This window comes from Miniopterus natalensis, chromosome 12 (genome assembly GCF_054644295.1).
Source record: "Miniopterus natalensis isolate mMinNat1 chromosome 12, mMinNat1.hap1, whole genome shotgun sequence".
In the NCBI taxonomy this organism is placed as follows: Eukaryota; Metazoa; Chordata; class Mammalia; order Chiroptera; family Miniopteridae; genus Miniopterus; species Miniopterus natalensis.
In genome coordinates this window covers 72,225,138-72,246,219 of record NC_142092.1, presented here as the reverse complement: position 1 = coordinate 72,246,219, position 21,082 = coordinate 72,225,138, and the positions used below count along the sequence as shown (strand labels likewise).

At 60.1% G+C, this 21,082-nt stretch overlaps 1 protein-coding gene across 2 annotated transcripts in view; it reads left to right on the top strand.

The window, feature by feature from the left end:
- The window catches only part of HMCN2 (hemicentin 2), a 128,693-nt gene extending 111,121 nt beyond the window's left edge, over positions 1-17,572 (top strand). For both annotated transcript variants that reach the window (XM_087823255.1, XM_087823256.1), the window contains exons 84-98: positions 382-572; positions 2,090-2,171; positions 5,572-5,841; positions 8,468-8,617; positions 9,487-9,624; positions 9,725-9,846; positions 10,199-10,436; positions 11,526-11,588; positions 11,708-11,830; positions 12,471-12,605; positions 13,225-13,353; positions 13,830-14,150; positions 14,878-14,997; positions 15,865-15,991; positions 16,966-17,572. In XM_087823255.1, the coding sequence (XP_087679381.1) occupies positions 382-572; positions 2,090-2,171; positions 5,572-5,841; positions 8,468-8,617; positions 9,487-9,624; positions 9,725-9,846; positions 10,199-10,436; positions 11,526-11,588; positions 11,708-11,830; positions 12,471-12,605; positions 13,225-13,353; positions 13,830-14,150; positions 14,878-14,997; positions 15,865-15,991; positions 16,966-17,308 (2,552 nt within the window). In that variant the 3' untranslated portion in view covers positions 17,309-17,572. The remainder of the gene's footprint in view (positions 1-381; positions 573-2,089; positions 2,172-5,571; positions 5,842-8,467; positions 8,618-9,486; positions 9,625-9,724; positions 9,847-10,198; positions 10,437-11,525; positions 11,589-11,707; positions 11,831-12,470; positions 12,606-13,224; positions 13,354-13,829; positions 14,151-14,877; positions 14,998-15,864; positions 15,992-16,965) is intronic.
- The last annotated feature ends 3,510 nt before the right edge of the window (positions 17,573-21,082 follow it).

Here is a 21,082-nt window from a genome sequence, read left to right as displayed (position 1 = left end):
AATGATCTCGTGGTCTTTGTTTTCCAAAGTCCCCAACAGGAATTCTGCAGCTGGGGTAATTTGTCCTTGAGAGAGCCAGGATATGACACTCGTTACATTGCCTTCAATCCTGCACCTGTCTCAGACATCACTAATCAATCACCGCTCTGTTCCCCCCCAGCTTCAAATCCTTCTCAGCAGGGTTCCTGGTGGCCACTGCCAGTCTGTTTCACTTGGCCCAAAACACGGGAGCCGTTTGCCATCTCTGATGCATTGACTACACACAGCCATTCTGGGCCAGCCCCTGGCATCTGGGGACGGGACTTTGGGGACAGAATTGTGGGAGGTTGAGCCTGAAGGGAACGTCCTTTCTGACCCTTTGTCCAATGTCACTTCGTGCAGAAGCTCCAGTCCTTCAAGGGGAGGCCTTCTCCTACCTGGTGGAACCTGTGGGGGGCAGCATCCGCCTGGACTGTGTGGTCCACGGAGACCCAGAGCCTAACATCCGCTGGATCAAAGATGGCCTTCCGCTGCGGGACAGCCGTCTCCGGCACCTACTGCAGAATGGCTCGCTGGCCCTCCGCAGGACAGAGGCGAGGAGGGGCCTGGGGCTTTGGGTGGGAACATCCGGGACAACCCTAGGCCTTTCCTGATTGCTTAGAGGGTTCTTTAGGTTGGCATCACCCTCCACAGTCTGCAAAGCACGTTCCTACCCATTACCCAGATGTCCTCCCCTGACTAGGGAGACCTCCAGCCAGTGACTTAACTTCTCTGTGCCTCAGTTACCCCACCCATGCAATGGGGCTAACGGTCATTTCTCCCTCATAGTGTCACAGTCAGAAATCAGCGAGATGACCCATACCTGGTATTTAGGAGTGACTGGCCCCTCGATAATGCCAGTAAATGTTATTAATAACAACAACCCCAAGGGGCAGGGCAGACAGAAGAAGATACTGAGGCTCAGAGAGGCCCACAACCAGTAGGTGCCCGAGCGAGGCAGGAACGTCCCCAGCTCTCCTGACTCCTACTCCATGCTGTTTGCAAGCACTGGGCAGCCCCCGCTCACCTTCCCTCTGTGTCCCAAGTCCCAGGGTCATGCAGAAATCCGCAGTTCGCTCCTGTCAAGCTTGGCCTTGCCCATTTGGGAGCCTGTCCCTGGAGAGTAGCAATCACAGGACTGGCACTGACAGCAGAGTAGCAGTAACGGCAGCAGGAGTAACGGCTGCGGGGACCTGAGGATGGACCGCAGACCAGGCACTGAATGGCTGTGATTCCATTTGATGCTACAACGATCCCAGCAGTCGCTATCTCCATTTTAGGGATGGGGAAACTGAGGCTCCAGAGACATGGTCATGTCTAGTAATGGCTTCAGTGTGGTTAACCGGGGAGCCGAGATTTGGTCCCGTATCAGTCTGACCCCCAAACCGACTCTCCTAACTGTGTGCCCTGCTGCCGGGCCCTTTGGAGCGGCTCCCGGGGTTCATCTTCTGGGCATTGACGGTGGCCTTAGGCCGCCCCCAGCTCCACCTCAAGGCAGTGCTGCCACTCAGAAGTGAGCTCCATCCCTGCCCATGGTGGCCGATGGCCTGCGACAGCCGCTTCCCTCCCACTGAGTGGGGGGACGCTGCCCACCACCTGCCCTCCGGGATGGCAGTGCACACGGGCCCAATAAAAGCCCGAGAGCGCCTGCGCTTGGACCCCCATTGTCTCACCCAGTGCCCACACTTAGTTGACCACGAACCGCTTCTCGCAAGCAGCCCCTACGCCGCGCCGTGGGTGACACACCGCCACACACACTGCTGGGAAGAGGCGACTCTAAATCACCTATTGCAGCAGGTGGCTGCCCGGCGAGTCGATGCCCTCAGCTGACCCCCCCCCCCCTCCAGGTGTGGAAGGGGCTGGATGTCTGTTGACAAGTGGCCACAAAGGCCCCTCTAATGCGTCACTGTGAGGAGTCCCGGAGCCCCCGGCTGGTTTAGGCTCTAAGTTCCTTCCCGGTTAGGCGGGTCTTGCTCCTGTCACCCCTTTCCTTGCCCAGCTGTCCCAAGCTGCTCCCCTCCCCCTCGCCCCTCTCCTGAACGCCGCGTCCCCCTCGTGTGCCCACCTACAGAGGGACGACGCAGGGCGGTACCGGTGCCTGGCAGAGAATGAGATGGGCGCGGCGGAGAGAGTGGTGGTCCTCGTGCTGCACAGTGAGTCCCGGCGCCCGCCCGGGCCCTGGGTGGGCACGGTGTGGGCATGTGGGCGCCCAGGGTCAGCTGTGCCGAGGCCGCGGCTGGGCTGGTCCAGGCCGTCTGGTAAGAGTGGAGGGCGAGAGGCAGGGCCGGGACTTGGAATTCTTTTACAAATATTTATCCAGAACAATCGAAGTCCTGTGGGATGTTCCCCAGGGTAGAAGGGGTGTTGGGGTCGGGGCTAATGAACACCAGGGACCCAACAGCCAGGCCTGGGGGGCCATTTATTCAAAACCCAAAACTGTCACCGAGCTCACAGGGACAGCTCTTGGATTTGCCAGGCAGCTTGTGTTATACAGAGCTTCAGAGTGACCTAAAATTTCACGACAAACATAAACCTACAAATTCAAGGAGCTGAGCAAAACTCAAACAGGGTAAATCGAAGAAGTCTGTGCCCACACACATCACGGCCAAACCTGCTAAAAACTGAGGCGACAGGCTTCCTCAAGGCGTCCACATGGCTGTGGCGTAATTCAAAGTTCAGGCAGTTCGGAGGTGGCGGGTGGTGATCAGGGAAGGCCTTTCGGAACGACACTTAAATTAAGATCCAAATGATGAGAAGGAGCATCCGTGTGACAGCCTGGGGGACACTGTTCAGGCAGAAAGGATAGCAGGTGCAAAGGCCCCGCGACAGGCGTGAGCCACGCTAGCCTCCGTCCCAGAGGTTAAGAGGGCAGGCCCTGGACTCCAGTCAGCTGGGCTTGTTATTGGCTCAGCCGCCTGCTCTGGGACCCTGGGAAAATCACTGAATTTCTCTCCAGTAGTTAAGTTTTCTTATCTTTAAAATAGGGATCGTAATAGAACAGACCTTGTAAGTAGCTGTGAGGCTTGAATGAAATAATGCGTGTAAAGTGCTTAGCACAGCACTTGGCACATAGTAGGTAATCAGTAAATGCCAGATATTATTTATTATTACTATTATTTTATTCAAATTTTTGATAATCATACCACTTTTAAATGATACTAATCATACCATTTTAAAAAAAACTTCAGGCAATCTTCCAGTCATCCCGGGCCCCCTCATTCCCAGGTTCCCCTCTTTCAGTTTCTGGTGGGCCCCTTGGTGTCTTCAACCAGGGCCACGATCTCAGGCCCGCAGAGATGCCAACTCCCCCTTTGCCTCCGACCAGCTGTTTCCCAGGCAACACCCCGGTTTCCCCGAGTCTCCTTCCACCCCCTGCTGCAAACCAAGCCAGCCCTTTATAGCTGCAAAGCTGCTGGTGTCCACAGCCAGCCCTGCCCTCGCAGCTCTGCTGTGACCACCAGGGGGTGGGGTGGGGGTGGGGGCAGAGGGAGCAGCCTGGGGAAGGAAGCCCCCCACGTCCACCGCTCTTACCCAAGTTCTAGAAGCTTCTCCTGGATAAATGATGGTCAGTTTGGTGCGTGCCTTGAGTTGATTTCTGGAGCCCCGAAGTCACTGGTTTTGACAGCTTTGTAGTTTTGTGCTCGCTGTCGGGGGCGCCGACTTGCTGACCCCTCAGTCAGCGTGGTGGAAGTTATGTTGGACCTTTACTGAAATGGGATGCCCCTGTCACGTGTTCTGTGCCACTGGGCACATCGGTGTGTGGGAGACTGCGTGGAACTTGGAGATTCATTCTCATTGCCCGATTTTTTCCGCGATACGGGTAAGCCGGGATTTATTTACGTATCCCGCTGGGGGCTAGTCTCCAGGTTAGGGCGGTTAGGACAGTGCTGGGTGACATTCTCATGCAGGCCTGCGGCGAACATGCGCAGACAGTCCTTTGGGGCACTGATTCAGGAGGGACGCTGCCAGGTCCCACGGAACACGCACGTCCAGCTCCAGGAGCTACTGCCTGCGACCGGCTGATAAACGGCTCCCAGACGTGGTCTCCAGGGCCCGTGACTGTTACCGTGTTCCGGAAAATGACCTTTGCCGACGGGTTAAGGATCTTGCCATAAGGAGGCGATCTTGGATTGTCTCGGTGGCCTAAATGCTACCTCTAGTGTCCTTAGAGAGGCAGAGGGAGATGGGAGGAGGGAAGGAGGGAAAGCGAGGAGAAAGTATGAAGATGAAGGCAACGCATGGAGTGAGGGAGCCTCGAGCCACTGTAGGCTGGGAGCCACGGGACACTGGGGGCCATGGGGCACTGGGGGCCATGGGACACTGGGGGCCATGGGACACTGGGGGCCATGGGACACTAGAAGCCATGGGACACTGGGGGCCACGGGACACTGGGAGCCACGGGACACTGGGGGCCACGGGACACTGCGGGCCACGGGACACTGGGGGCCACGCGACACTGGGGGCCACGTGACACTGGGGGCCATGGGACACTGGGGGCCATGGGGCACTGGGGGCCATGGGACACTAGAAGCCATGGGACACTGGGGGCCATGGGACACTGGGGGCCATGGGACACTAGAAGCCATGGGACACTGGGGGCCATGGGACACTAGAAGCCATGGGACACTGAGAGCCATGGGATACTGGAAGCCATGAGACACTGGGAGCCATGGGATACTGGGGGCCATGGGACACTAGAAGCCATGGGACGCTAGAAGCCATGGTACATTGGAAGCCGCGGGATACTAGAAGCCACCAGAAGGCGAAAGAGCCATGGAACGGATTATCCCCTGGAGCCTCTGGACTTTTGTCCCATGAAACAACTGATTTTAGACCTCTGGCCTCTAGCACTGTGTCTTAAGGCACCCTGTCTGTGGCCGTTTGTTCCAACAGCCACAGGGAGACCGGGACACTAGGCAACACTCGCCCGCAGTGCGCGGCCGGTTCCCGCCTCCACCCGCAGCGGGAGTCCGCTTGCCCGCGTCTCACCAGCAGGACGGTTCCCATCCCTCGCTGTCGTCACCCTGGGGGCTGTGGTAGTTCACGGACAGGAATTCTCATCTTTCGGGTGAGGGAGCTGAGGCCATGGAGTGACTTGGTGAGAAGCCCTCAGCGGTGACAGAGCCACGTCTGCCCATTTCATGTGGCACCAAGGAGAGGCAGTTCCTGCAAGTGGTGTCCTTTCATTGGAAGCCATCTAAATGGCCTAAAATAGGGACTTGGTTAGGATAGACCCCAGCAACCCGGTACCACGTAACAACTAAAAATGAGTATTTAGTGGCCTAAGGTAGTCATGAGCTATACTGGAGAGAGGGAGAGAGGGAGAGAGAGATGGAGAGAGGGAGAGAGGGAGGAACCAACGAACTCCGGTCACATTCTCACATGGAAACAGCGTCTAGAAGCAAACACCGGAGCGGCCAGTGGCCCAGAGGGTCGTATGTGGCTCTTTTGTCCTTTCTGCTTCTATGTTTTCTATTCTGTTGAAACGTATGTATCACCTGAACATCCGAAAGTAGTAAAATGTTCCTAAAAACTGCCCTGGGCCTCCCCCAGGTGCCCCGGTGTTCCGGGTGGAGCCCCAGGACATGACAGCGAGGTCCGGGGATGACGTGACCCTGCAGTGCCAGGCCACTGGAGAGCCGGTGCCCACGGTGGAGTGGCTGCGTGCAGGGCAGCCCTTGCGGGCCAGCCGGCGGCTGCGGACCCTGCCAGACGGGAGCCTGTGGCTGGAGCGCGTGGAGACGAGGGACGCGGGCGCCTATGAGTGTGTCGCCCACAACCTCCTGGGCTCTGCCACAGCCCGGGCGTTCCTGGCTGTGAAAGGTACGAGGCGTCCCTGCCCGGACTGTGGGTGGGCAGAGGCGGGATCTCCTGCAAAATGGGAATTTGTGTGCTGTTTGGGGGGGACCTGGCCCACCGCCCTGCTAGCTCCCCAGCTCTTCTCTTTGCTGAGAGTCAGACATTGAATGAACCCACTGGAAGGGCCTCGTGGGCCATCTTACCTACCCTGCCCTGTGTAGTCAGGGAACTGAGGCTCTGAGACACTGAGTGTTTGCAGCTTGTGTTGGGCCTGGGACTCCGGCTTCTGCGGCTCACCTGGCACAGATCTGTGTCCTCTCTTTGGACACTTTGCAGCCCTTGAAGTTGGCAGAGTGGGGGCCTCCCTGGGGCTGCTGTGAAAACTCTTTGAGCCAGTGCTGCCCTGAGCTCTGCCACCCCTGGGGGCTGCTCAGTAACCCTGCTGCTCACCACGTTACGAACCCTGCCATCTCGCCCTCCTCAGTCCGCACCCTTCTCCCTGGGGTCAGCCCAGACTTTACAATCAAGAAGATGACCCTCCTGAGAAACCATCAAGTGACCCAGACTGACTAATGGAAAGCCACTGAATAATATTTCTGGGCCTCTGTTATTTCCATAAATATTCCATTTGTGTGGCCGTGAATCTCTGGCCCTGCCCGTGGCAGACATCACTAATCGATCACTGCACACAATGTCCGATTCCTTCTCCACAGAACCCTTTTCCAGGCGGCACCTCAGGCCGGACTGGAACTGGGACTCAACACTTCACTGCCAACCAGGCGGGCCCCTTTCTGGCCACTGGTCCCCTCCTCTCCTGTGGGCAGGGTGGGGACACCACCGCATGCCACTTGGAAAGCTTGGTGGTTCTCTGACACCCAGTCACAGAGGGGGCACCCTGGGGTCTGAGCAGACCCTCCCTTCCTTTCAGAGCTTGGTCCCAATTCTTACCCTCTCCTGCTGAAAAGCCCCCAACTCACGCCACGTGGCTGCTGCATGAGTTTCCCGTGGCTGCCACAGACCAGGGGGTTTAAACAACAGAAACGTGTCGTCTCGCAGTCCTGGAGGGTGGAGGTGTAAGGTCAGGGTGTCGCAGGGTTGGTTCCCTCTCTGGCTGAGACAGAATCTACTGCGTGCCTCGCCCTGGCCTCTGCTGGTGTGCCGGCGATGGGAGGGCCGGGGTCCTCGGCTTATGGAAACTTCACCCTGCCTCTGCCTCCACGTCACGTGGCGTTCTCCCTGGGTGCATGTGTGCCCAAACTTCCCTCTTCTCTAAGGTCACCAGTCATATCAGGCCATGGCTCACCCTAATGACCTCCTATTAATTCCATTACTCTGTACAGACCCAATCTTTAAATAAGGTCACAGTCTGAGGTCTGGGGATTAGGACTCCAACATATCTTTTTAGGGAGAAAAACCATAACAGCCTCCTTACCTTTTTAATGGAAACAACTACTTTTTAAAAAATTTTTTTTATTATTATTGATTTTTAGAGAGAGAGAGGAAGGGGAGGGCTAGAGAGATAGAAACATCGGCAAGAGAAACATCATTGATCTGCAGCCTCCTGCACACCCCCTACTGGGGATCGAGCCCGTAACCCGGGCATGTGCCCTGACTGGGAATTGAGGCCCCCTCACTATGGACCTGTCTGCTCTCTCTCCTTTCCCATCCGTCCTGGGGGCCCATCCTGGCCTTGTGGGAAACGAGGCTGCTGAGTCGCGCCATGTCTGAGAAAGTCGACAGTGGCTGTCATCCCGGCCTTCGATTCCCGTTCCGTTTAAAGTCGCCAGGGGGCCATTCTGTTGCCTTTTTATCTGCAGCTCCCAGTTTCTGCCTCGCCGCTTCATTACAGGGCCAAGGGCAGGTTCGTGGCCTTTTCCTGTCCCTCGCATCAACTCCAGGGCAGCAGATACTGACAGGACACATCCCAGATGGGCATCACATCTCATCAAACCCCAGCTCTGGGCTACAGGAAATGGCACTGCTTCCTGGAACCCGAAATTAACCATCCCCCAAATTTACCCAGTTAGGATCCTGGCAGTTCTGTTTGATGTTATTTTTTGACAGATCGTGAGCAATTTGTTGCTGATTTCCCCCGAGAGCTGCTGAGCTCAGAGGCAGGCTAGCTCCTGTCTCTCGCCCCCTGGAATGCCATCTGTCCAGATGAGGCAGCTGGCCCATTAGCCAGAGGAAGCGCCCCCTGTGCCCACGCCATCCGTCTGATTAGTGCGGAAGGGCATCTGCTTGCAGACGGCCTGGCGGCTCCTCCAAACCCGGCCCACCCCAGCCGGGCCGCTGCAGGGCAGCTGGAGCCGGGCCCTTGTTGGAATGGGGTAAACTCAGGCGGTGGCATTCAGCGCCTGGCTCCTTCAGCATGCCAACAGGTTTTGGGTGCATCTTTGGTCCCACCCCCTCGTTTGAGAGACAAGCCGACTCAAGTACAGCTTGGGGCCTGGCTAACCCAAGTTTCTGGGAAGGGGACGGCAGAGCCAGGTTAGAAGCTGGTACCACCACCCATTAGCTGGGCACCCTTGGGCAAGTTACCTTACCTCTCTGAGCCTCAGATTACACCTTCTGGACATGGGTAACTACCTGTTTATTCTGAGGGCGCAGAGGTGGATAGTGTCACTGTCATTCTCTTCCTTCCTCCCAGGGGAGCCCCGGGGGGGTCGAGGCAGCATGATCGGGGTGATCAATGGCCAGGAGTTTGGCGTGGCCACCCTCAACACCAGTGTGCAGCAGGAGGCACGCTCTAGGGTCACCACCTTCCGGAGCAGCATCGGTCACATCCCCGCGAGTGTGGGTAAGTGGGGACCTTCCAACCCGTGCTAGAGCCAGGAGGAGGCAAAGCCTGCGGTTCGAGGCTGCTCTGGGCCTGATTCCCAGAGGAAACCCAGCCACCTCTAAGAGCTGAGCCCAAGCCAGAGTGGATTGAGGTGTGGCCGCTTCCTCCCCACCACACCCCCCCAAAGAAAACAAAATGACTGCATTTAAAAGCAGGCCAAGCCCGCCGGAGTGGCTCAGTTGGTTGCAGCGTTGTCCCGTGCCCCGAAAGGCTGTCAGTTTGATTCCCTATCAGGGCGCGTACGAAAGGCAGCTAGCGGATGTTTCTCTCTCTGTCTGTCTGTCTGTCTTCTGTCTCTCTCTTCCTCTCCCTAAGCACGTCCTCAGGTGAAAATTAAATATGTATGTGCTCAGGCTGGGTGAATGCAGGTCAGGTCAGCCCGTGAACTTGAAACCACCAACTGCTGTATGAAGTTTTGTCCCCTATTAAAGTGAGAGCTGAAAGAAAAGTGAAGGTGTCACCAGTAACTACTGTGGGATTCAGGCAAGAGGGGAGAGATGTGGAGAGTAAAATTAGCCAGAAGGCCCAGAAAACCAAGACAGATTCATAAAACAGTGTCCTCAGCATATGGGGTGTTCTCAGCATTTGTGGAATTGAGCAGAATATCAACAAGTTACATGCACTTCTCTGTATGTTTCGCTGATTTCTCAACTCCTCCAAGAAGTAGATATGGGCCTTTGCGACTTGTTTCTGACCCAGTAACAGGTCCAGGTAATCTTGGGGCTGAGCTTTCCTGGGGGTAATAGGGAGTCACAGAGGGGCCTTGAGCAAGGAGCGGCTGCCTCAGCACCTGGCCCTAACCCGGCGCCGCCCCCCACCCTGTCCAGGGCCTCTGATGCGGGTGCTCGTGGTCACCATTGCCCCCATCTACTGGGCACTGGCCGGAGAGCGTGGAGGCGCCCTGAACGGCCATTCCCTGACTGGTGGCAGCTTCCGGCAGGAGTCGCACATGGAGTTTTCCACAGGTGAGTGGGGCCGCCCCCCGGGTGCGCTGGGTGAGACTGGGGCCTGAGCCCAGGGCCTCTCCCCTGTGGTGACTCCAGGCCGGGCGGGGATGGATTGCAGGGGAGCTGCTCACGATGACCCAGGTGGCCCGGGGCCTGGATCCCAGCGGCCTGCTGCTCCTCGATGTCGTGGTCCGAGGCGTCATCCCCGAGAGCCTGGCTGACGCGGATCTTCAGGCGCAGGTGCGGGCAAGCCCTGGGGCGCACAGATGGGGTGGGTGAGAGACAATAGATGTCCTGCCTGGGACCATCCTGACACCCCAGCAGGGGCCTGGCCTGGCCTAGGACTTAGGGGGGAACTAATAGGAAGATACTCTGGGCCAGCCTCTGGGCCTCTGGGGATGTTCCCCTTGACCCATAAGCAAGACCTCCTGTGCCCTGCTGGAAGCTGCCCAGTGGTGGGAGGAATCGCTGAGAGGCCCGCGGGGTCTCGTCTCCTCTCCCAGCGTCCAGTGAGAGGGGCGGAGGGTCCCAGGTCTAGGCTGCTGGGAAGTTGAAATTCCAGAGGTTCTCCCCCACCCCCTCCCTCCTCTAGGACTTCCAGGAGCACTACGTGCAGACGGGGCCTGGCCAGCTCTTCGTGGGCTCCACGCAGCGCTTTCTGCAAGACAGCCTCCCAGTGTCCCTGCGCTGCAACCACAGCATCCAGTACGACGCAGCCCGGGGCCCCCAGCCCCAGCTGGTGCAGCACCTGCAAGCCTCAGCGATCAGCTCGGCCTTTGACCCCGAGGCTGAGGCCCTGCACTTCCAGCTCAGCACAGCCCTGCAAGCGGGTGAGGGCCCCATCCTGCCCTCGCCCCCCACTGCCCCAGCTAAAAGCTGTGCACAGCCCCAAATGCACCAGGCTGAAGACCCAAGTGACAGCCCACCCCTGCACCCACTGACCATGGATCAGAGACTCGGGACTAAGACAGCTCAGCCCTTGTTCCTGTCCATCTACCCAGAGCTCTTCAGGCCACCCCTGTGCAAACCTTCCAGAGCTTTGCCCCAGGCCTCAATGGCAAGGTCCAAACCACCCCCAGGCGGTTCAAGACTTGAGTCCTATCCTACCCTCTTCTCAAGGGTGCCTGCACCAGAGACCCCACCTAGGGCCTGGGAGCCACTCTTGGAGCCCCTGGAGACCCTCACAAACATGCCAGATATTCTCAACCAAAGGAAGCTAAAAATATTCCTGGTACCACTGTTTGAGGTTCCAATGTTTTTAACCTTGAACATGGGACAGTGGTCAGAGCACAGCTTTGAGGTCAGGCAGACCCTGGTTCAAACCCAGCCGCCCCACCTCTCGGCTGTGAGACCTTGGGGGCAGAGCCCTGGCCCTCTCTGAGCCTCTGTGCGCCCATCTGTGAAATGGGCATGACATCGCCTGCCTTACAGGGTGCAGGAGTAGAGGGGTTGTCTTTAAAACCCTTGCCTGGCACCCAGTGGCTGATTTATCAAGGGTGCTGTCCCTGTGATCACCCAGTCTGGTCTCCTGCCTGTCTCCAGAACACAGTCTGCACCCATCCTGCGTTGGGTGCACTGCCCGGTCTGATGTTCGCTTACCCCAACCTGGGGCCAGGTCCCACCAAGCACAGTTTCGCATGTGCAATCTCCTGCTTTGTGCTTATTAATGATTTCTGGGTCTGCCAGCCGCCGTGAGCCCCTCATGACACCACCCACAGCCAAGCCTCAGGCAGGCCTGGGCTGGGAATGGGCTCACTGACTCTGGGCTCTGACCTGGCTCAGGACAGAGGCTGAGCACCCGGTTGAGAGGCCTCAGCCTGGCCAAGCTGGTGGGAGGGAGTCATGAGCCTGGGCTATGGCCAGGGCTGCTTTCTGTCCCTCGCGCCCTGTGTCCTTAGGGCCTGTCTTCTGCCTTGCAGAAGAGAATGAAGTTGGCTGCCCAGAGGGCTTCGAGCTGGACACCCAGGGAGAGTTTTGTGTGGGTGAGCACCCTATCCCTACCCTGGCATGATGAGGGAGGCCCTCAGCCTGGGCTGGGCGAGCTATCCAGCCAGCTGCCAGGAGGGCCTGGCTCAAAGACCACCAGCTGTCCCCACCCCAGACAGGGACGAGTGCTCCAGCGGCCCCAGCCCCTGCTCCCACTCCTGCCACAACGTGCCTGGCCGCTTCTCCTGCTCCTGCCCAGCCGGCTTCGCCCTGGCCGGGGACAACAAGAACTGCAGAGGTGAGTGGCCCTGGCGGACAGGCTCTCCTTGGACCTGGCCCAGTGTGTGCAGGGGTGGACAGGGATGCCAGCCCGGGTGCTCCGATGCCCTGTTCCCACTGGTACTTCCTGTTGGGAGGGACACAGGTAAGGGTGATGGGAATCCCGAGAGACACTCGCATGGCCACCATGCACTCAGGGCACTCATACCAGCTGAGCTTGGACACAGCCTTGCAAGCTGTCCCTTCACGCAGCAGCCATTTCTAGCCAACTGGGGTAGGAGGTGAGCTGACACCTGTCTCCCCTGCCAGCTCTACCTGTCCCCTCAGCAACAAATCTGACCCTGGGACCCTGTCAGGATGCTGACCCCCCATCTGTGTCTCTCCACTCCCACCACCAGGACTTGGCACTGCTACGTCTCCTTGGGTGCCCACGGGGCATTGTCTAAAACCTCACAGTGGATGCCACCCTCGGGTCCTGTGGGGCGGGCTCTGTGTTTATGGGGGTGCCAAGGTGACACACAGAGCCCGCAGGAGGGGTGGGACCTCCATCCCTGGGGCTCCTGGGCCTGGGGACTAAGCCTGTGTGGGGAGGCTAGGCCAGAGCCGGGGGGGCGCTGGGGACATGTGTTCATGTAGCCCCCATCCCTGTCCATCCCCAGATGTGGACGAGTGTACGTGGCCCGCTGACCTCTGCCCAGAGGGACAGCGCTGTGTGAACCTGCTTGGGTCCTACCGCTGCCTCCCCGACTGTGGGCCTGGCTTCCGGGTGGCCGCTGATGGGGCCGGTTGTGAAGGTGACAGGGACACAGGGTGGGGTTGTGCGGGACTCAGCGGAGGAGGTGCTGTGCGTCACTGGGATGCTGGGCCTCCGGGAAACTGGCACTCTCTTGGCAGAAGGGGCACCGTGAGGCCAGGGAGGGAGCAGGAGCTGGGCTCGGGAGGTCCGAGTGAGACCTGGCCTGGCTGCTGGCAGCCGGAGTACCTCTGCCAAGGGTCTTGTTTCTGGGCCTCAGGCTTGTCATCTGTCCAGTGGAGGGCGACCAGGTCAGGGGTGGCAAACGTGCCATATCTGCTGCCATTTCCCCTGTCCCCCTCCTGGATCCTGGCCCAGCCCAGAGACAGCCTCTGAATCCTTCTCAACACAGTTTGTCCAGTAGCCACTGTGAGTCACTTGCAGCTGGCCTGTGAGATGAAGCCAGGTGCCACCCCTGGGTGGGCGACCTCTAGGGTCCTGCCAGCCCCATCACTCTATGGTGTTTTCTTGGACCCATAACCTTTTGACCCTCCGGAGCTGGTAGAAGCGGGAGGTCCTGAAGCTGGAGAGGGGGCAGGATGACCCCAGGTGTGGAGAGGCGTGGTTTGTCCACTGGGGGTGGGCTCGGGGCTCAGCCACCCCTGCCCATGCCTCCCCAGATGTGGATGAGTGTCTGGAGCAGTCGGACGAATGTCACTACGACCAGATCTGTGCGAACACCCCAGGCGGGCACCGCTGCGGCTGCCCCAGGGGGTACCGGACCCAGGGCCCTGGCCTGCCCTGCCTAGGTATGGGGACACCACGCCCGGCTCACAGGCAGGGAGCCTTTGTGACAAGGGCCGTGGTCTGTGCATAACCAGACGCAGCCAGGGCTGTGTGTGCGCTCACCACGCGCCTGGGTCCCTGCTCTGCCTGCGGATCCCCCAACCTCACCCCCACCCTGCAAGGCCTCCTCCCCAGGGGGCCCGGGAGGAGGGTGGGGGGGAGTAGGCGGGTCTCAGAAAAGCTTAGGAAGCAGGGTGAGCCTCGCTAGGACCCTGGAGGGAGGGGGCCGGGGGACGGTTGGAGTCTGGGGTCCGCTCAGAGCTGGGGGAGGCTGAGGCCTCGGAGCAGTGGGGCTGGAGTGGGAGAGGAGGCCACGGGGTTCCAGGAGAGGGAGGCGGCAGCAGGCCTGCGTGCGGCAGGGACGCAGCTAGATGCTGGGAGGCAGGCGGCTGCCGCAAGCCCTGAGCCGCCCTCGGGCCCCGGCCCCCACTCCTTCCAGACATCAACGAGTGTCTGCAGATGCCCAGGGCCTGTGCCTACCAGTGCCACAACCTCCAGGGCAGCTACCGCTGCTTGTGCCCACCGGGCCACACCCTCCTCCCAGATGGCAAGGTCTGCACCCTGATGGGACAGAGCACACAGAATGTGACCACGGTCAGCCACCTGGGCCCCTTGGTGCCCTGGCCTCGGCCCCACATCCCTGCCTCCGGTGGCTCCTACCACGCCTGGGTCTCCCTCCGGCCACGCCCCGGAGCCCTGAGCAGCATGGGCCGGGCCTGGTGCCCCCCTGGCTTCATCCGGCAGAACGGCATCTGTAGGGGTAAGACCAGGCTCCAAGCACCCCACTGGGGGGACACCCGCTGTGTTGTCTCGGGCTCCTAGGCTAGGGGTGTGGGTACCACGCCCCGTGTTCAAAAACCGGGGACTCACAGGCAGGCAGGGAGGAGGCTGTTTTTTTACTTCGAGGCGTCTCACAGCCCTGGCTGTGCTGATGGGCAAGGGGCTTCCAAGAAGGGGGTGGAGTATTTTCTAAACGATTTAAGTTGCGGACGCTTTGCTCAGTGTCCCAGGAACCCCCTTTGAGAAGCAGCCCTCTGGATGCCCAGCGGTGCTGCGGCAGGCAGGGAGGTTTTCAGGAGTGGGGAGCATGTTCCAGATTGACACGAGAATGGGAGCAGAGACTGGTGGGGACCCCGTGCAGCACCCAGGCTGCGGAGAGGTGAAGGGGGGCAGCCTCGGGGCTGGACCACTCAGCGCTCCTGCCTGGAAGGCGGGCTCCCTACGGCAGGGGTGCCTCCCCCAAGGCCTTGGCGAACGCCGTGGACGGAATGGAGCTCCCCACTCTCCCTGAGCCCGCCGCGCCCCGGGCCCTCCTGAGCCATGAGTCCCAAGTCCGCTGGGACGGGGCAGGGAGAAGGGGTGGCCCACCTAAGTCAGGGGCTTCCGTGGCCTGCCCCGAGTCCGGCTGGCAGACAAGTGGCCACATGGGTGCCTGTGACTCAGCGTGTTTCTCTGCCTCCATCACGCCCAACCAATGCCCGGGCCAGACCTGGACGAGTGCCGGGTGAGGAGCCTGTGCCAGCACGCCTGCCGAAACACCGAGGGCAGCTACCAGTGCCTCTGCCCCGCGGGCTACCGCCTCCTCCCCAGCAGGAAGAACTGCCAGGGTGAGCGCTGCCCGGGTGCCAGGGCACCAGTGCAGGGCTTCCTGGGCAGGGGCACCCCTCACCCAAGCTGCTCTTTCCAGCCCCTTCTGTGCCATCTCATGTTACCTGAGGGAGAGGCAGGGAGATAAACTCAGAGGAGTTAAGTGACCACCCCAGGTGCCCACAGCCAGGCCGGGCCCCACACTCGAAGCAGGCACCAAGAGGTTGCATGGGCAGACTCAGAGCAGCCCTGGGGGCCCGCTGCAGCTCCGCTGAGTGTCCCTGGGCAGCTCACCTCCTCTCTCTGAGCCTCAGCCTCCTGGTGAAATGGGGCTGACACAGGCTTCCCCTAAGTGACCTGCTGAGACATGTGGAAGGGGGGCACAGGGCTGCACTCACAGCGAGACAGCCACCATGGGGAGTGGTGGTGAAGTCCCCCAACTCCCAAGTCAGGGCACTTTCCCTGCCCTGTGGGGCTGGGCCAGCCCTGCTGCTCCCCTGCTAGACTGTGGGAGTCCAGCCTGCTTTGCATGTCCCCACCCCTCACTCCTATCATTGGGGTCAGTGACTGTCCTCTGAGAAGGGTGGGGCATCCACCAGGGCGGACAAGGATCACGGCACTCTGCCCGTGGGCAGTGGGCACTCTGGGCCTGAGGGCAGCCCTCATCTCTCCCTCATCTCTCCAACCCAGCTCTAGGCACAGAGATCCCCAGGGTGATGGGGGAGGTGCTAGGGGCCTGTGGGCTGGGCTGGGGCTGCCCACCTGATCCTCCGCAGGCCTTTCTCTCCCACTGAGCCCCCTCTCCATGCCTTCTGGCTCCTGCCTCTGCCCTTCCCCTTTGCTCCGTCCCCTCACCCCCTCTCTCCTTCACCACCCTCCCCACACAGACATCAACGAGTGCGAGGAGGAGGGCATTGAGTGTGGGCCTGGCCAGATGTGCTTTAACACCCGTGGCAGCTACCAGTGTGTGGACACGCCCTGTCCTGCCACCTACAGGCAGGGCTCCAGCCCAGGGTAAGCGCTCAGTTGGCTGGGGGTGGGGGGTGAACTGGGAATGGGGCCAGGGGGCGTGTTATCTGCAGGGAGCTGGGCAGTTTACACTCTGGCTCTTATAGGCTGGACCCCTCCTCCAGGCCACATCTCACGCAGAGGCCCTCCTATGACCTGGGGTCAGCCCTGCCTGAACCCCAGGACAGTGCCTCTGTGCCCACAGGGCAGGGTGCCCACGAGAAGAGCACCTGCCTGCAGACTGGGCGCCAGCCTGCCTGGACCCTATTGTTTGCTGCAGTGATGTGTCAGCAGGAGCAAGGAGCACTGGGGACCCCGAGAGGCCAGAGCTACAAGAGGACTGGGGAACGGGGGCCAGGAGATGCACACATATGGGGACACATGAACACCCACAAAACCCTGGACACAGGAGCACAGACACAGACACGTAAATGCCACCCAGAAACACAGAGGTCTAGGACTCAGACGCACAGACACACAAAAACACAACACATTTCCACTGTTGACCAAGATGCAGCCCCGGGACCCTGGCCGACAGGAGCTGCACATGCAGCGGTTAGGAAAAGCGCCTGGGTGGTGACCTGCCCTGGCCCTGGGCTCCATGGTGCTGGGGCATGGGGTGCCCTTGCAAGGCTGAGCGGTATTGGAATCCCGCCTTCTTACCCTCCCATCCAGAGCAGGCGACACAGCTCTGGGGCTCTGGAGGGCATCTAGGGGAACCTGCCCTGATTTGAAAGGGCGCATCTCTGGCTTCTTTGGGCCTCAGTGTGCTGATCTCTAAAATGGGCGCGTCTCTGGCTTCTTTGGGCCTCAGTGTGCTGACCTCTAACATGGGCTGACAGTGGTGCTTGCAGAGAAGGCATCAGGGCCCTGGGAACTGCGGCTCACGGGAGAACCGCCGAGGCTGGGGCCGAGGCCCCGTTTCTGGGGCCTGGCCGTGCTGGGTGGCAGCCGAGCCTGTGCGCGTGTCCCTCCCGCAGGACCTGCTTCCGGCGCTGCTCGCAGGACTGCGGCGCGGGCCCCTCCACGCTGCAGTACAGGCTGCTCCCGCTGCCCCTGGGCGTGCGCGCCCACCACCGCGTGGCCCGCCTCACCGCCTTCTCCGAGGCCGGCGTCCCCGCCAACCGCACGGAGCTCAGCCTGCTGGAGCCCGACCCCCAGAGCCCCTTTGAGCTGCGCCTGCTGAGTGCGGGCCAGGGCGCCGTCTACACCCGCCGCGCCCTCACCCGCGCAGGCCTCCACCGGCTCACCGTGCGCGCCCTGGCGCCTCGCCACCAGAGCGTCTACGTCCTGCTCATAGCTGTGTCCCCCTACCCCTACTGAGGGGCAGGTTGTTGGCAGCAGCTTTTGGGCTGAGACCTCTGGGGATCCGCGGCGGGAACGAGTGGAAATAACTCCTCACCGCCCAGGCCAGGTTGCCGGTGGGGCAGGTGGCCCTTGCGCAAGGGACGTCATCTTCTCCCGCCCCCCTGCGTCATCGGGACTTTCAGTAAACATGACCCTGTGCGCAGCCTTGACCCCGGGACAGCCAGGACATGAGCTGCCCCTGCTCTCCCCACTTCCCCTGGGGGTGGAGGCCTGCAGGCAGGCGACAGAGGCTCCCCATAGGCGGCTAAGCCCACCTGCGCCTCCGGGCTGGCCCCAAGCCCCAGGGGACCTAGGCTGGGTGGGACAACCCCAGGGCAGGGTAGACCCTGGGGCGGCCACCTGCCCACACCTGCAGACACCTGGACCTGGGGTGTGTATTATACCATAAAAACTCTTGTTTTTAACCAGCTCGATTTCTCCATCCAGTTCTTTCATTTCATAAGGAGGGGCTGCCGCTGGGAGGGCCACCGGCCCCCTCCGGTCCAGGAGCACTGGACTAGGAGCTCAGCAGCCTGGCTCCCTGAGGGTAGGTGGGGTGGCCCAGGCACCTCAGGCACCTCTCTGGGCTCAGGTTTCTCATCCAAAAATATGAATATGACAATAGCCACCCCACCCCCACTGTGGGGAGACTTACAGGAGGAGGAAATGCATTAGCATGGCACCAAAAGTAACTCTTAAGAATAATCCTTAATTATTTTTAATGAATTAATTAAATTCAGTCCTTTATTCAAACAGCAGAGATTCATTCGGTCCTGATTATGTGCCCGACAGGGGCCATAAAGTCCTGGGGCCTCACATTCTCGTGGCAAGGGGCTGAAAACAGGAAGGAAAGCAAGCGTGACGTGGGCACCTGTTAGTTAGAGAGGGTGCCGGGGAGAAAAGCCGACTGGGGAAGGTGGGATTAGGGTTAGATTTTCCCCGACCATTCACAAATGCAAAAAACATCCTGAGCCTGCAGGCTTTACAAAAGCAGGTGGCTTAACCCATAGGATCCCCAACAGTGGAGTTTCAGGCTGGGTGGAGGGGAACCTGGGGCAGCGGGGAGGGAAGAAGTGGGGGAAGGGCTGCCCCAGCCCTCCCACACCCCTCTGTCCGCCCAGTGGGGCCCTTCCTTGGGCTGAACAGCCCCCCTTTGTGCAACTCTAGGGGCGATAGGGTTCATGTTGTGACCTATGAACCTGCCCTTTGCTGGGCTGTTAATTTTTTATGGAGCCGGGAACTTGCAGCCCAGGAGACTCTCAGCAGAGGTGAGACCCGCAGAGTGGAGGGGCCCACTCCTCTTTCACCCCTGCTCTCTCCTACCTTCCTCTCCCCGGTCTCACCCTGGCCCTTCCTGTTTGTGACACGGCCGCTCCTAAAATGTCCAGTGCCTATGAACCTGAGTGTAATTTACTGAATACTGGAGCCCCCGTAGTTCCAGAGGCAAAACATAGTACGCCCATTTCACAGATGAGGGAACGGGGGCTCAGAGAAGGAGAGCCACTTGTCCAAGCTCACACAGCCTGGGGGAGAAAAGAAAGACTCAACCTCCAGGCTGCCCTGCCCTCACTCTCTGAGGAAGGAGAGGGAGGGCCAGGCGCAGGGGGGACAGGGGGGACCGCGGCAACTCAAGACTGAGGCTCCACCGAGGGAGTGCCCGCTGGCCAGTCTGGCCTCCCTCCTCCCCCACCTTATCCTAAACTCCCCGTCTGAGGCTGTGACAGGGAGGCTGGGGACAGGAGTGATTGCTCAGAGTCACGCAGCGAGCTGGTGGCAGACCTGGCCTTGAATCCAGGCTGATTCCCCGCCTGGCGCTCCCCCACCCATCCGCCCCGCCCTCCTCCGCAGGGACCCTCAGCCAGTGTAGGTAGCCAGCTCCTAGGGGTGTTCCCACTTCTACCTCTCCCGCCGCCGGCCGTCACCCAGGCTGGCCCCGTCCGGCCGCCCAGCCCCCTGATGCCACCTGACCTCCGGGGCCATTCTGAACCATCAGGCGACGAAAACAACCCCGCAGGTCACTCATTAAACTCCGTGATGCAGCTTTTCCAAGAACCCAATAACTGGACTCTGTGTTCCTTCTGGGTGGGGACTGGCAACCTGGGGTCCAGCCTAGAGGGCACACTCTGTCCCTGCGGCCAGTTCCCAGGCCTCGGCAGAGGCCACGTGGCTTCTGGTGCCAGCCATGAGATGGCTGCAGGGCAGCGTGCTTAGTCCCTGCACACCAGGCCCCTCCACGACCTGCAGGTGCAGAGCCCTGAGCGGCGGGGGGGGGGGAGGACGGCAGGGGCACCCCGTGGTCAGCTGCTCAGGCCGTGTCAGTGTCTACAGGCTGCCGGGGGGTCAACGAGGCCACATCCCTGAGTGTGCCCTTCAACACTTAGGCAGGTAGCCACAAAAGTGAGATCAACCCTTGGAAAAGGCACCCTGGCTGCTGCGCGGAGGTGGGCGGGGAGAGGTGGGGGGCCCAGGTGGGACAGGTGAGGTGTCTCCTGCGCCTGCGCGGGTGAGAGGAGGCGGCGGCCTAAGTTAAGACATGGGGGGGGGGGGACAGGAGCCGGCATGTCCCTCCAGTTTATTGAAGGGAACCAGGCGCCTACGCTCTCGTGCCAGTGTGGGAGAGAGGGCAGGACAAGGGACCCATCTGGTGGAGGAGGGGGAAGGGCCAGGGGGCATCCCCAAGGGACAGTGAGGACCGGAAGGCGAGAAAGGGCTCAACCCCGGGAGCGTGGAGGGCACAGGGGCGCCGGGTGAGGCCCTCAGTGTGATGGGGACCAGCAGGTCTCTGTAAAAACCATTTTCATCCATTAATATTTGAGAATGCATCTCTAAACTTAAAAATCTTTTAAAACACACAGTCACAATACCATTATCGCTATAACACTATATCTTAAAAAGACAACAGTCATTCCTTGCTGTCATCAAATATCCTACCAATTCCCCTTTGATTCTAATGTTTAAAATACGTGCAAAACTGCCATTCTCCGGAGCATTTTCACAATCCGTTGAGATTTTGCTTCCGGGCAACTGTCGTCAGTTTGGCTCAGATAAGCTCAAAAAATTCTCCACAGCTCTGAATGTTTCCTACGCTGACACCTGCAGGGACCTAATGAAACCAGCTCTTCTGGCTCTGGGGCCTGCTGACCAGTGCAGAGGAGCTGGAGGGAGACAGGGGTGGACGCTGGGTGTATTTAAAAGATACACGCATCTCAGACTCCACTGCCTCAGTTTCTCCACCTGGTCCAGCCTAGGTGCCCCTGTGCCTTTAGAGGGGCCACCCAAGGTCACTTCCCTGGGAAGTGTGCAGGCTCCTTGAGGAGCCTTGACCTGGGTGTGAGTGAAAGGCAAGGCCATGGTGGCTGAGCCCCAGGGGGCGGGGGGGGGGGGGCGGAGATCCCCTCTGGTCAGGCCCCAGCCCTGGACCCAGGAACCTCTCTGCAGGGTGAGGGCCGGGGCAGACGTGGATGTCCACCTTGCAGATGGACGGGGGAGGCGAAAAGTGGCTCTTGCAAGAGCCGGCCAGTCTCCTCTCACCTTGACCTCTGCCTCCGGGCAAACATCCACACTAGTGCCCAGAGGGCAGGGCCCCTGCTGGCAGTTGGGTCCCTGTTTTCCTCTCAGGAGACCTGTGATCTCACCGCCCCTCATGTCACCAGCGTTTGTACACCAGGAAGGGATAGTCCCCTGGGCAGGAGCCACTTTACAGAAATGCAAGGAGTAAATGTCCCTACAGCCTGAGAGCCTGGCTCCTCA